At 36.0% G+C, this 14954-nt stretch overlaps 1 protein-coding gene across 1 annotated transcript in view; it reads right to left on the reverse strand.

Moving 5' to 3' along the window:
• Positions 1–14954, reverse strand: part of Lam (Lamin) — a 170709-nt gene that overhangs the window by 119042 nt on the left and 36713 nt on the right. Inside the window, exon 2 of the mRNA XM_090402545.1 lies at positions 9074–9206. Coding sequence (XP_090258671.1) covers positions 9074–9206 — 133 coding nt within the window. The remainder of the gene's footprint in view (positions 1–9073; positions 9207–14954) is intronic.

Raw genomic sequence — 14954 nt, forward strand, 5'->3', positions numbered from 1 at the left:
TTACAGAATGGTCATCTAAGTGTAATTTTAACAAGCGGAGAAGTTACGTTTTTTGAACTAGATACCATTCCTCTTATTGCGAGTTCGCAGAAAGTGGATCAGGAAACTTTAAAACAACTTTATATGTCATCAAAACTATCAATATGTAGGTGGAAGGAATGCAGTACTATTGATTGCATGAAGGCAAAAGCTGATGCATTAGCAAGGACTTTAGATACAACTCTTGGGCCATCTGTGCCATGCTTTTTTAACCTTGGGGAAAAGTTTTTTGACATTGGTGGAAATTCTTTAAACTATCATTAGTATGTGAACTTCACAATGAAGGGTATGATATTAGCATAATTGATTTTCTAGAAAGTACCAGTCTTCAAGATGTGCTTAAGAAAATGCGACAGTGTGAACCTTCTTCCATTCACAGTATTGAAAGCAGAATGCCCTTTTCTGCTGACGACATCCGCTTTGTGCCACTTGAAATTGTTGACAAGAAAGAAGCTATTGAAATGCTTGTGGAAAGCTTCACGATTAAAGATGATTTGTATATTTGAGTTTTGCCAAAACTGACAGGATGTTCTCTCCCCACCATCAAAATTCAGGGGAGGAGGAGTAAACAACTTGGAATAATTACTACGCAGCTTCATGGAATGGAATGAAATTTGGTATTTAGAATCACTATTACAATTTGTGCAATTATTTCAAATTAGATCGTAATTTTGATAGCAAGATAAAATTATGTTTAGCGAACATAATCCAAAAATGGATCGATACTTCATGATCAATAATATTTTTAAACCTCACCAAGTTCAAAACATACAAGAATAAAAGTTTATAACATTTTGACAACCTTGGTGCTAGGGAAGGAGGAGTAAACAACTTGGAATAATTCCTATGCAGCTTGATGGAATGGAATGAAATTTGGTATTTACACTCTCTGTCCAAAAAGAAACTGAACTTTTGATAGAAAATAAAACACAGGCCAATTATAATTAATTCAAATCGTTTATTTCAATCAATATACTCTCCCTCAGCTTCGATACAGCATTTGGCACGGTCAATTAATTCGTTAAATGAGTTTTTTATATAGGTTTTTGGGGATATTGTTGAGAGTCGTGGTTACTGCCGCTTGAACATTTTCAATGGTGTCATATCACTTTCCTTTCATCAGCAAATGAAGTCGGGAGAAGAGAAAAAAGTCACAGGGTGCTAAATCAGGTGAACACGGCAAGTGATCCAACACACAAACTTGATTTTTGCTCAGAAACTGTCTCACAATGTTTGAACAATGAGATGGTGCATTATCATGAAAAGTGACCAGCTGACTGCATCACGATATTCATGCCATATGCGACGAATTCTCGCTATCAATCGCTTCAAAACTCACCATTGACCGTTTGGCCAGGCGGAACGAATTCTTTGTGGATAATGCCCTTGGAATCGTAGAAACAAATAAGCATTGTCTTTACTTTTGACTTCTACAAGCGACTTTTTTTTAGATGCCCCCTTTTGGTGGTCTCTACTCAGCACTCTGTTTTGGACTCATACTCAAAACACCAAGTTTCGTCACCAGTAATGATCGTTTCAAGGAAGTTTGAGTCCCTACGAGCAGTTTTAATGTGGTCCTTGCAGTGTTCAATTCGATACATTTTTGGTCATTGGTCAACTTATTGGGAACAAATCGCAAATTCAATTTACGAAGGGCCAAACTCTCGGTCATAATGTTGTGCACAGTTGATTTTGGAATCCCCAATTCATCTGCAATCAAACTCATGGACGATTTCGGGGTTTTATGATGAAATCACGCACTTTTTGGATGTTAACTTCACTCAGTTCAGTTTTTGGACGGCCCGGTTTTTCGTCATCCTCAAGCATCTCATGACCACTTTGAAATAGCTTAAACCACTCATAAATTTGGTTTCTGGATAAGCATTAATTACCATATGCTTTTTGAAGCATTTGATGTGTTTCGGTAAAACTTTTACCAAGTTTAACACAAAAGTCAATCACAGCTCTCTGTTTGAAACTCATTTTCCGACCATTCCTCAAAACACATCGTCACTCTTGGCACTATAACTCGGCTTCTAATGAAATAAATGTCATAAACAGTTGACACAACACTAATGAAGGTTGCCACTTTCGACAACAAAAAGATAGAACAGGTGGTGCTATTAGTTTCTTCTATTTTCGAAAAGTTCGGTTTCTTTTTGGACAGAGGGTGTAGAATCACTATTACAATTTGTGCAATTATTTCAAATTGGATCGTAAATTTTTATAGCAAGATAAAGCTATGTTTAGTGAACATAATCCAAAAATGGAACAATACTTCACGATCAATAATATTTTTAAACCTCACCAAGTTCAAAACATACAAGAATAAGAGTTTATAAAATTTTGACAACCTTGGTGCTAATCTTTTTTTACTGCACAGCATGAGGAGTTGTCTAATTTGAGAGCATAACATACAAGTGTGTATTTGTGTGTTTAGCGCAGAATAGAGAATGTAGCTCTAACACTAAGGGAAAAAGGAAAACTTTTAAAACATGTAACACTAAAGAAAAAAAAAATAGAAATGTAGCTATTATTGAAGTAAGTACTCCTTCCTCGAGATTTCTTTCACAGCCAAACTATCTGTTAAAGCAATTGTAACTAGAAACATAAACCCATTCTCACTCTAATTCAAGTGATTAGGGCAATTTAATAGCTAATTTAATAAAAAAAAAGAGTTCAGAGTGCAAAAGTATATTACTTTTGCACTCTGAACTCTTCAACAGTTATTTTTTTGGTTCACACAAAAATAATTTGTAAGAGTAAAAACAAAACATTTGATGAAACAAATCTGTGGTTATAGGTTAAATAAGGTGAAGTATGAATAAATAAAATAGCTTAAGGTAGGTTTCCCCAAATCCTGTCTTACCCGTCCATCAATAAGAAATTAGTGGCTGAAGTGAGAATGATCAGTTAATTAATTATGCATTTGTGTCCTGTTAACCTTCTTCCCATGCCAAAAAGTCTCAAGTTTAATTCCCTTATTTAATTGTAGTATTCCCTTCCTTTTGTTGTATGTTCTTCATGAATAAACTGGGTCTATCACATTCTATTCCTGTAACAATATCCTCCTTCATCAGCCAGGTCTCCCTAATGCCTATAATTTTAGTTTTACTACATCTACCAATGCTATATATAATTCCTTATATATGGTGAATGGACCAATGTTCACAGTTCATCATTCACAAAGTCTGCAAGCAAGGATCAAAAACTGATATTAATCATCAAAATCAAATAATCGAAAAAAAAAAAATTATTAACTATTGAAATAGTTTGACTAAGAAGATTGCTTGGAATATCTCTGCTGGATAGACTAAGAAATTAAAACATAAGGAAATGACTAAAACGAGAAATAACAATAATAGACAAAATTCAAGAAAGAAGACAGTGGTGGTTTGGCCATGTGACCAGAATGGGAATAGAAAGATTCCTAACTGAAGCCCTGTATACAAAGATCCAAAAGACGGCCCAGAATTAGATAGATAGACAAAATAAAAGAGGACCTGAAAACCAAATCACAACAAGAGATACCAAACTAGACAGAATTGTTCAGACCCTCCAGGGACAGATAGAAGTGGAAAGAGTTCATTCGACCTCATGGAAGAGAGAAGAATCATCATGCAGTTTCAGCGCCAACGTTAGATAGTACATACTATCTATAGGCCATAACTCATCTCTCATCAAGGTTCAGCAGTTCTTCTCACATTGCCTGGGCAATACCCTCACCTAATGAAGCTGAGGGTTGCTGTAGTATAGGCAGAAGCCCAATCTTAATGTCTGAAAATTCTCACTACCACCAAAATAAAGAAGTCAAACAGCAAATGTATCAGATCTCTTGGAGATCTCTCCAAGTTTTGCATCTAATATCTTAGACTGCTTCTAACATGTAACTATCATACCTTCAATTTAATTGCTGATGGCACCTTAACATAATATCTGTGATCACTCTGCAAGTAATGCCATACCAGGATTTCTATAGTGAGCATCTATTCAGGGTTCTTGCTTAGTCTGTCCAACCTTATTTTAAGAATACCCAATGGTGTGTTTAAGACTTTCAAGTTTTTACCCTCCCTCCCCTAAACAGCTTAATATCCACATGGAAAAAGACATTCTCGAAAAATAGCTTTTCAAGACTGTCAATTTGTATGGTATATATCTGACACAGGAATGTTTTAGCATAAGGAAGGTTGCATAAGGAGGAAAGAAATGACATTACAATTTTCATTTATTGGTGAGTTAGGCTACTACTGAAAAACTATATATAAATAAAATATCATCCAAAATCAGCATTAACATGTGAACTACATTCTCAGACAAAAATATTCTAAAAAAAAGTTAACAAATTTATTCTAAAAAACATTAACAAATCTGAAAACATAACTATTATTTTTCAGGAAATGACAATGTATGCTAAAATATTAATTATAATAACTTAATACTTTCCTATATTTAAACAATGTTACATTACCATCATCAAGGATCACAAAAACAATGATATGTGCACACAGGCACTAACATTGGGCAAATGACGCTGAAGAAAGGACCAAAGTTGGGCCTAGAATCCTAAATGGTGCCCTTAATGAGCTAGATTGGATGGTTTTGGCCATTTGGTTGAAGTTCTGAGGATGAATGCTTTCCAAATTTGGGGCAGTCTCATGCATGCACCCAATTTTGTTGGAGTTTGGAAAGTTTCTCAGGGCTGAGGTAGATTCAAGGAATAACCCCTCATATTTGTATCTCCTGCAGTGTAATAAAGTGGCCTTCTTTTAGAGTATCCTGCAGAGAGTGTCAAAACATGGTCAGCAAATCCTGGGTGATTGTAATGGTAGAACCAGATGTAGTCCTTGTTCAGAAATTATTATATTGGCTGTCCTGCCTGTTTAGCTGTAGTAGGACAGTTTGCAACTGCAAGGGACTTACTTGGTAGATACATGGTAGGTTTAGGAAATGTTGCGGCTTTTTGGTGGAGTGAATAAGGAATCGCAATTTTTATGTGGTCTCTAAGTAGTAAGATTATATTTCCTTAGGATTTTTGTTAATTTTTCAGATGTACTCTGAATATATGAATGGTGATATATTTTGAGTAATTTCTGCTCTGAAGGAGGAGGGAAGGAAGTTATGGTTACAGAGTTTCAATATTTTTTGGGAATTGTGGCCACTGGCTAAGAAAGTGTTGAGAATATGGTCACGTTCAGTAGTAGTTAGGGCACTGCTATCACAAATCATAAATTTTTTCCTGTTATATAGGAATCTCTGATCCCATATTGTTGGGTGAAAGGGAGGGAATAACAGTGCTCATGAATATATCTACCTGTATCTTTCTTTTAAGGTTACACGGTGATCAGCATTCATATTTGTGAATTTAGAGACACAAAACACGTGTGGAAAAAAAAAAATAAATAAATAAATAAAAATCAGCTAACGCCTTTTTATTCCCGTATACAGGAGTAGGCGAGGCCATTTAGCCCTATCTAACTTTTGGAGACTGAGTGGGCAGTTCAATCTCCACTGGTACCCAATCAGAGACAGATGGCCCAAGGCTATCACTAATTAAGTGGTACGCAGTGAAGAGAGACGGCTCAAATGTGCCGCCATCTCATGGTCCCTAACCCTAACACAATATATTTAATGTCTGAAATAATGTGGGTTCTACGGTCGATTTTCTTGAGTTTACAGGATGAAAAACCCGAGTTTCCGGGAGGAAAAACCTGCTTGCCCGTGCCAGAGATCGACTAACTCGGGAACCGGTCAAAAAAAAGGCTTAGAAAAATTTCCTCTAGTCGCCGACTAGACTCGAAACCAAGTCTTCCTTCGTGCGGCCAAGCGCGGTGGTGTGCAACCCCACGCCACATCCACTGAGCTACACAGGCTCTGTGTTGAAAATATTATTTTAATAATTATTAATAAAATTGACGTTTCGACCCCTGTATTGAGGTCATCATCAAAAGGATACATGTGTATAAGAATCAAGCTACATGCTGTTGCACTCTATAAAGGTAAATTCAATCTACGTTGTTAACTAATCTTTTTCTTAGCCTGACCTCTAGTCATAAAAAAAATAAAAACTACAATAAACTCTGCTAAAGTCCTCACATACTAAGATTCTTCTGGAATTGTACAGTTCAGGTTGCTATTGAATGTTCAGGGGGGAAAAAAAAAAAACACTTCACCAAGTCTTCTTGTATTGAGATTTTTCTTTGTGGTTGCTATGAAGGTTGTAGATGGGTCCTCCACATTCTTATTCTTAAATTCCACATTCTTAAAAATGACCATCATTTTTATTCAGATTCGGATTATGTTTGAGCATTTCACATGCTTCTTTGAATTTCCGCTCGAACCAGATTTTGATGCGTTGTAGGGACTTGGTACCTTTCCAATACTGATTGGAAAGACTTGGTGATTTTTTTTTTTTTTTTTTTTTTTTAAATCACTAGAGGTCAGGCTAAGAAAAAGATTAGTTAACAACGTAGATTGAATTTACCTTTATAGTGTGCAACCGCATGTAGCTTGCTTCCTATACATATGTATCCTTCTGATGATGACCTCAATACAGGGGGTCAAGCTGTTATTTTATTAATAATTAGTAAAATAATCTTTTCAACACTTATGTTTTGTGTCCCTAAATTCATAAATATGAATATCTACCTGTATTTGTGGGTTTTCTGTAAATGGAGAATGCCAGGGATACATGTATTCAAGAACATCTAGGAATGGAAGACTATTATGTTTTCCCTTTTCTAATGTAACCTAAATCCTGGGATGTTGATTGTTTACATTAGATTGTTAAGAAAATGTTGAGGGTATCTAGGCCATGTGGCGAAATGGAGAACACATTATCTACATAGCATAGAGAAACAGTGGTTTATGTGGGGCAGAGTTTAAGGCTTTTTCTTCAAAGGTCTCCATGAAGAAGTTGGCCAGGGATGGAAAAAGTGGAGAACCAATGGCTACCCCTGTTTGCAGAATTTTCCTTCCCAAACGAATTAGCCTGGGTTCATGATGAACTAAAACAGGGCTGAGACAATGAGAAGAAATATGGCTTGGATATGGCCTAAAGTGTCTAAGTGGGACATTAGTGAATAGAGGTAGCATCAACACTGACCATTATGTTAGTGTGTTGGAGTCTGAGGTTTTCTATACTGGCTTTAAAGTGGGCTGAGTTTTGTTGCTAGTATGTTGTGTGAGCACTTTGGCTAAATGTTTAGCTAACTGTATGTGGGTGAATATGCCATCCACACAATGGGACGTAATGGAATATTTTGTTTATGGATTTTTGGTAGCCCATGTATCTTTGGGGTGGGGATCTAGAGTTATGAAGTTTTAGTTTGTCTGCAACTTCCACAGACCAAGAGGTGACCTTTTTAAGGAGCCTATGGAGTGTTTTGATCTGTGTATTGGTGGGATCATGGTCTATTAGGAAGGCAGGTAGAACAATCTTGAAGTAAGGAGGCAAGCTTACCTGTGTAGTCTATTTGGTTTAAAAAATGGTGGAATTTCCTTATCAGCATTGGTAATTACTATTCTGTTGTTGTTTTTAATTTGTTGCAAAGCTTAATTCTTTTCAAGTGCGCTGATAGCTTCTGGCTTCAGGGTTAAGGATGATAAGTTTACAAATGTGTTAGGTGGTAGTTGAGGTTTGAAAGCTGAGCTTTTTAGTAGATTTTCATATTTCTTAATGTGCCAACATCTTATTTTTTTTTGAAATTCTTTGTCTGCTGAAGTTCAAGACATCAGTAAGGATTGTCCAATCCTTAGTGTTGACTAGGAGAATGCAAGTGGCACCCATCTGTTCTCATAAAAGTGAAACTAGTGTGTCTGTAAATGCAGAGTCTTTGAAGTATTCCAGTGTTCCAATTTCAAATGATATGGGATAATGTTATTATCCAAGCAGCATTTTAAAAAGGCTAATCTATTCAATTGTCTGGATCTCTTCAACTTCAGCTTATCATATTGACAGGTTTTGCATGCAATGGAATCTCAATGGATAATGGTAATTCTAGTACACTTATACATTAGTTACTCATAAATATCATTTTTCAGGAAATGACAACATACACTAAAATATAAAATAACTTTAATTAACACTTTTCTATATTTTGGCAACCTTACATTACCATCATCAGGGATCACAAAAATAAGATGTTCACACAATCCTCACAATAACATTGCAGAAATAGGAAAGTATTAATTAAAGTTATTATAATTAATATTTTAGCACACATTGTCATTTCCTGAAAAATAATAGTTATGAGTAACCAACATATAAGCCTGTCTACCAGAATCTGAAAACAAGAAAATTAAACTTTAGAGAACGAACGGCAAAATTTAAAAATAGATTCAAAAATTCTAAAATCAGCAGATTCTGAAGTCTTTCTGTTTTTGGAAAGACTATTTTTAGAATCTGCTACTGTTCTTAAAAAATCAGCCTAATTTAAATAAATATGGTTGCATAAAACTTCCCAAAATATGGGAAACACTAATACTCTGAGATCCAGGTTTATATCCTAGGCTGCCAACAGGTGTCCAAAGACAGCCCTCACCTAGTTAGGACTGTCTTTCATCCCCGCATTTCAGTTTAATAGTTTCGTGCTACCTTTGTGTATAAGTTACAAGTCTCACTGTGTATTCCTCTGATGATATCTCTGTAACTGAGATGGAAGCATTATATTGGAATTCCAATAATATTGGAAGCATTAAATACTAATTTTAATAGTTTCCTAGTGCTGTTCACTCCATTAAACTTTTATCATGAATTTTTACCAGAACTTAAGCCTTAACATATGGATGTATAATCATATGAATTACCCTCTTATAATTAAGATGGATTACTCTAATGCATTTTCTTGACAAGTAAAGCCTCAAAGTTTAGGCTCCTTGCTTTTACATTTACACCATAGCTCTCTGACAACCTTGAGCAAAAACTAATAAGTTCAAAATATTTTTATATGCAATTTATTAACAAATTAAGCATTCTTAGGCTTATTTTGTTAATTCTGTTCTGAATGTTTTCTTAATAATGTAAAAGCCAACTCACCTTAAATGCATCTTCTAACCTTTTCCTATCAGCTACTGCCTGATTTGCTCTAGCCTGAAGATCCTGGTTATAACTTTCAGCATTGACTAATTTTTTTTCTGTTGCTGCTAAGTCTTTTTCTTTTTTTCCAAGTCTGTTAAAAAAAAATCAATGAAATTCTGAATACAGTAAAATCCTGATATAATGTATCTGAAGAACATATATTTTCTACTTTAAGCCCATCCACGAAAGGTGGATCAGAATTTATATAATAACACTAGGCACATGACACAGTCAAAAATAGCAATGCAAATATTAGTATTTGAACTTCATACTTTTTTCCCTTCTAATTTTCATTAACACCGTTTATTACTGAATGTTTTCATTATTTCTCAATAATTAGCAAGAACTGCCAAGATATAACAACATATTTAAAACTTAAGTTGGCTTCTGAATGTGCACTTGATCTCAAATTATGGTTAACTGGAGATTTTGAAATATTTTACTGGTCTGAATTACCTCAATTGCTCTTAGTTTTAGAACTTGTTTTGGAACTTTATTTTTTTTTTTAAATATCATTCCCATGCAGAAGAATCTGCAAGACCTACAGCAAATAAATGTCAGGAATGGCCTGGGGTTCAAGAGCAACGTAATTTTTGATATTCTTTTTAAAAAGGTAAAGGAAGTTGTGGTCCTTGGAAAATTCTTCATGGGAAGGCTGTTCCACAAAACTAAGGTATATGGAATAAAAGATAGCTGAGAGTGACAGGTTCAGTGAGTCTGCAGTTCAACTGTAAAATATGCTGAGCAGCTGCTGATGCTGCCCATGTTCCTGTAAGTTTAGCAGAGAGAACATAACAGATGCTAGTTCTGTTGAACACCCATGGATATATATATATAGAAGAGACACAATATGGAAACAGACTATAAGACAGTAGCTTAAAGAATCTGTGAGGGGGGGGGGGGGTCATCAATCAGCCAAACTGCATTAAGAGGTATTTTTAGAGGTCTTAGATACAACATCCCAGATGTGAGAGAAGTATTCCAAAGTTGGGAAGATTTGATATCTGTACAGAGTAAGCAACAGGACAGAGAAGTGATGTCTTGAGTAAAAAAAGGATACAACATTTTCTGGAAGTTGAAGATGGCATTGAAATGATGTGATTATGCCAGGAAAGACTTGGAGTGAGAGTTAATCTGAGAAAAGAGATCTGGTCTTGATTGTTGATTTTTGCAAGCAAACAGGTGTGCTTTGGGAGTACTGAAAGTGAATGGGTTGCTGGTGCCCCACTGTATGATGTGTGGAGATTAGTGTTTAGGGCACTTATCATAGATGATCTTGAATTGTTTGGGTGCTGCAAGGTTTACTGCATGAGTAGAATGAATGAAGAGTGTTATTATCAACAAAATAAGGAGTATGGTTTGAGATCAGTAAGAGGTCATTTACACAAAAAAATATAGTGGGCAAAATCACAGCCCTGAGGAACATCTGTATTAACAGGGAAGCCTGAAGAGAGAACATTTTCCACCATTACATGCAGTGAAGGACTTGAGAGAAAACTAGCAATCCAATTGGATTGCTAGAACCAAAGGGAGGAAGGCAGACCATTAGAAGGCAATTTGCTGTGAGGCTCACAATGCTAGAGCCTATCAAATTCCTTGAAAATGTCAAGTGCAACAGCACATGTTTCTCCAAACTTTTCCATGACACATGTCCAGAGGTGGATTATGTAAGCAGATCTGCTGTAGATCTGGACAAAATCCATATTGGTGGTCAGTGATTATCTAACAGTTCTCCAGGTGTCGAAGTTAACTGTTGATCTTCTCCATTAGTCAGGACTATTAAGACAATTAAGGATTGCTAGAACCAAAGGGAGGAAGGCAGACCATTAGAAGGCAATTTGCTGTGAGGCTCACAATGCTAGAGCCTATCAAATTCCTTGAAAATGTCAAGTGCAACAGCACATGTTTCTCCAAACTTTTCCATGACACATGTCCAGAGGTGGATTATGTAAGCAGATCTGCTGTAGATCTGGACAAAATCCATATTGGTGGTCAGTGATTATCTAACAGTTCTCCAGGTGTCGAAGTTAACTGTTGATCTTCTCCATTAGTCAGGACTATTAAGACAATAGGTCAACAGTTGGAAGGTAAACACCTATCGCAATTTTTTTTATTGTTATTATTATTTATTTATTTTTTAACTGGCTATATATTGGTTTGCTTTAATGTTGGAGGATGGATGCCAAGTATAATATAGTGCATAGATGATAAAGAATGGATGTTAGGAATCCCACCAACTGTGGAATTCTATCAGGACCATAAGCCTTTTTGGCATCTGGATTGTTTGAAATTCTTCTGATGTCTTTCTGGCAGAAGGCATGGGATGCAAAGTTCCAGGTAAAGAAGGAGGTGATTGCATTGATCATCTATGTATGAGTTGGATGAGGAAAATGATGCCAGGCAGTCAGTCTTATCATTAGATTGATACGTTGTGAAAGATTGCAAAGAATCATAAAAAATGTGAAATGGAAAAACATACTGTGGCATACACTCGGATCACAGACCATTAAGAGCCATTCTTCAGATAGACGAAACACAAGAAGCAAAAAATACAACATCAAGCCATAAACAAACAAAATATATAGCCAGGTAATAGTTTGGTAAACCAATAAAGCAGATCGACTGGACTTGTAAGAAGACAAAGATAACAACCTGGCAAAATTCAATCAACAAAAATGTAAAACAGGCAGAATTTGCAATAAAGAAGAACACAGGGGCATTGGGCATTTGAGTCATGAAATTCTTCAACTGCTATGTAAAAGAAGAGTTAAAAGATTCGGGCCAAAATCATTTAGAATATAGAAACAATTAGTAAGTTACTGAGAAGAAAGATACAAGACAATGCCAAATTTGGAACCAAAACTACAATTTGGCATAATCTTAAAGGTAGAAATGGAATTAAGGAAGAAACAAACAATCATAACTCTCTTAGACGAACAGAATATTAGGGAAAACAAACAGAAGAGAAATGGAAAAATCATTTGTAGAGCTTGCTATGGTAAGCTCTACAAATCTGCACAAATGTCACTTTAATAAAGTTAACTGAGTATAAAGAAGCATCAAAAATACTGCCAGAAGAGACAAATATGTAGTCAATCAAGGTAGAGAGAGAGAGAGAGAGAGAGCACCAGGAATAGATGAAATAATGAAAAGAATAACACGTAAGAAAGTTTTCAAGCAAATAAAAGTTGAGCAGCTTTCAGATGTGAACTGTAGACTAAAATACACAAAGATTATTGAAGAAAAATGAAAGAGTTTGAGAACAGGAACCAAACCTTGGTGATTCAATGGCAGGCCTTGAAGAAAACCCAGATTGATTCAGCTAGAGAGGCATGTGGTGAAGTTGTCTACAAGGATAGGAAAATTAGAACTCCATGGTGGACACAGGAAGTTAAAGAGGCAGTGAAGGAAAAGAAGAAAGCATATCAAAAGTTCCTGGTAAATAAGTCAGCTTGTGCTCTTAGAGAATACAGAGACAAATGTAAGAAATCTAAACACTGTAAAACTAGCTAAACAAAAGTCATGGGAAGACTTTGGTAAGAACATAGAAAATAAATATCAAGAAGGTAGCAAAATATTCTGGAGGTTGTTGAAGAAGCTTAGAAATGGAGGAAAGAGTGCTATAAAAGGAGTTAGAGATGACAAAGGTGACATGAAAACGGGAGAAAAAGATATCCTTGAAGTATGGAGTAATTACTTTGAAAAACTGCTAAATGAAACAAGCAGTGATGACAGCACAGTGGTAAAAAATGCTGACCAGGCATGCAGTCAGGAATACATATCCATACTTGAAGTAGAAAAAGCCATCAAAGGCTTGAAATGTGGAAAGGCAGCATGAGTAGATGATATTATACCAGAAATGCTCAAGTATGGTGGCATAAAAGTCTAACAGTGGCTGCACTGCATAGTTCAGAATGCCTGGACAGAGGGACAAACTCCCGATGATTGGGGTAGAGCTCTCATTGTACCCACATATAAAAAGGGAAATAAAACTGAATGTTAGAATTACAGAGGTATTTCCCTACTGAGTGTTCCTGGCAAGATCTATGCAAGTATACTTGAGAAACGGTTGAGAAGAACTGTGGAAGAAAAGCTTGGTGAAGAACAAGCTGGGTTCAGGTCAAATAGAGGCTGTCAGGATCAGATCTTCACTTTATGACAAATAGTGGAGAAATCATGGGAATATAATAAAAAGCTGTATTTAAGTTTTGTCGATATGGAAAAGGCATATGACAAGGTGCCAAGAGAGAAGCTATTCAATATGCTACAGTTATATGGTGTCAATGGAAAATTATATCAAGCAATACTTAGTCTTTATTTGAGTTGTAAGTCAGCAGTTAGAATTGAAGGAAGTAAAAGAAGATGGTTTAATGTTAAATCTGGTGTGAGACAAGGATGTACATTATCCCCTCTGTTATTCATTATCTATATGAATCACATTATGAAGGAAAGTGGTATTAAACATGATATCAAAATTGGAGATGTTAATGTCAGCTCTTTGCTTTATGTGGACGATGTTATACTTATAAATAAATCCGCTACAAGATTGACTGACTAAATTGAATAACTGTTGTAATAGATATGAAGGTCAGCAATAAAAAGATAAACACAATGAAAATAGGCAGAATCATTGAAAATGTCAACTGTGTTGTGAATGGAGAACCTATAGAATAAGTAAAACATTTCAGCTACTTAGGCATCATTTTTAGTGAAGATGGTAAATTAAATATAGAAATAGACAACAGAATCAACAAAGCTGGTATGGTGGAAATCAATTAAATAAATTCAGATGGAATAAGAGAGAAATTAGTCAGAACACTAAATTTGCTGTATACAAGACAGTGTTCAAACCAGTTTTAACTTATGGATCTGAGGGCTGGGTCAGAAGTAAAACATTTGACCAAAGACTAGAGACCGCAGATATGAGAGTCCTGAGAAAGATTAGAGGCGTGAACAGATGGCATCAATGGCAATATCATATTAAACACGAGGATATTAGGAAAGAACTTGACATTGTCTGCATCCAGGAATGCGTTAGCAGAGATAATCTCAGGTGGTATGGTCACTTAAACAGAATGGGCGAGGAAAGATTAGCAAAACAAGTGTTCTCTGGGGGTGCTTAAGGATCAAAGCTGTATAACTGAGAGGAGACCTCCACACAGCCTTTAAAGGAATGCGGAGAACCGACCACGGCTTCTGACCTAATGTCCAATCCTGTTGGGTATCTACTTGGATACTGAACGGACGAGGATGGGCTGGCAATTTGGGATTTAGCCGACCAAATTGTATTCTTATTGGTTAAACCAAAATAAAAAATGATGGTACAACATGACAAAATTTCATGCCGGCTGGGACGTCGCCCGGTTAAACAATGCCCCCCCGTTGTTTTCACCAGGGAACCAGGGCAAACAGCGAAAAGTCAGCTACTGGAACAAATCTGAAAACAAACCCCAACTCAACATCACCAGAGTTAAAGATCGGTACTATCAACGTAAGAAGCCTGAATGGCAAAGAAATGGAGCTAGCTGAGGAATTAGATAAGTACCAGATCGATATAATAGGGGTGACTGAAACAAAAAAGACCAAAACTGGTGAGATCTTTCTGAGCAATAAATACAAAATGTTATATTCAGGCAATGACAATCAAGGAAAAGAAGGAGTAGCCATAGTATTCAACACAAAATACGAGGCTAATCTTCTTGAATGGAAGTCAGTCTCAAGTAGAGTAATGTGGGCAAATATGAGAATGGGGAACTGGACAATGAGACTTATTTGTGCCTATGGTCCCACAGAAGGTTCTACTAAGGTAGAAGTGGAGGAATTTTTTGAGGCTTTAGAA

The sequence above is a fragment of the Typopeltis vanoorti genome, chromosome 13 (genome assembly GCF_054136105.1).
Source record: "Typopeltis vanoorti isolate ZY-2024b chromosome 13, IOZ_Tvanoo_1.0, whole genome shotgun sequence".
Classification (NCBI taxonomy): domain Eukaryota; kingdom Metazoa; phylum Arthropoda; class Arachnida; order Uropygi; family Thelyphonidae; genus Typopeltis; species Typopeltis vanoorti.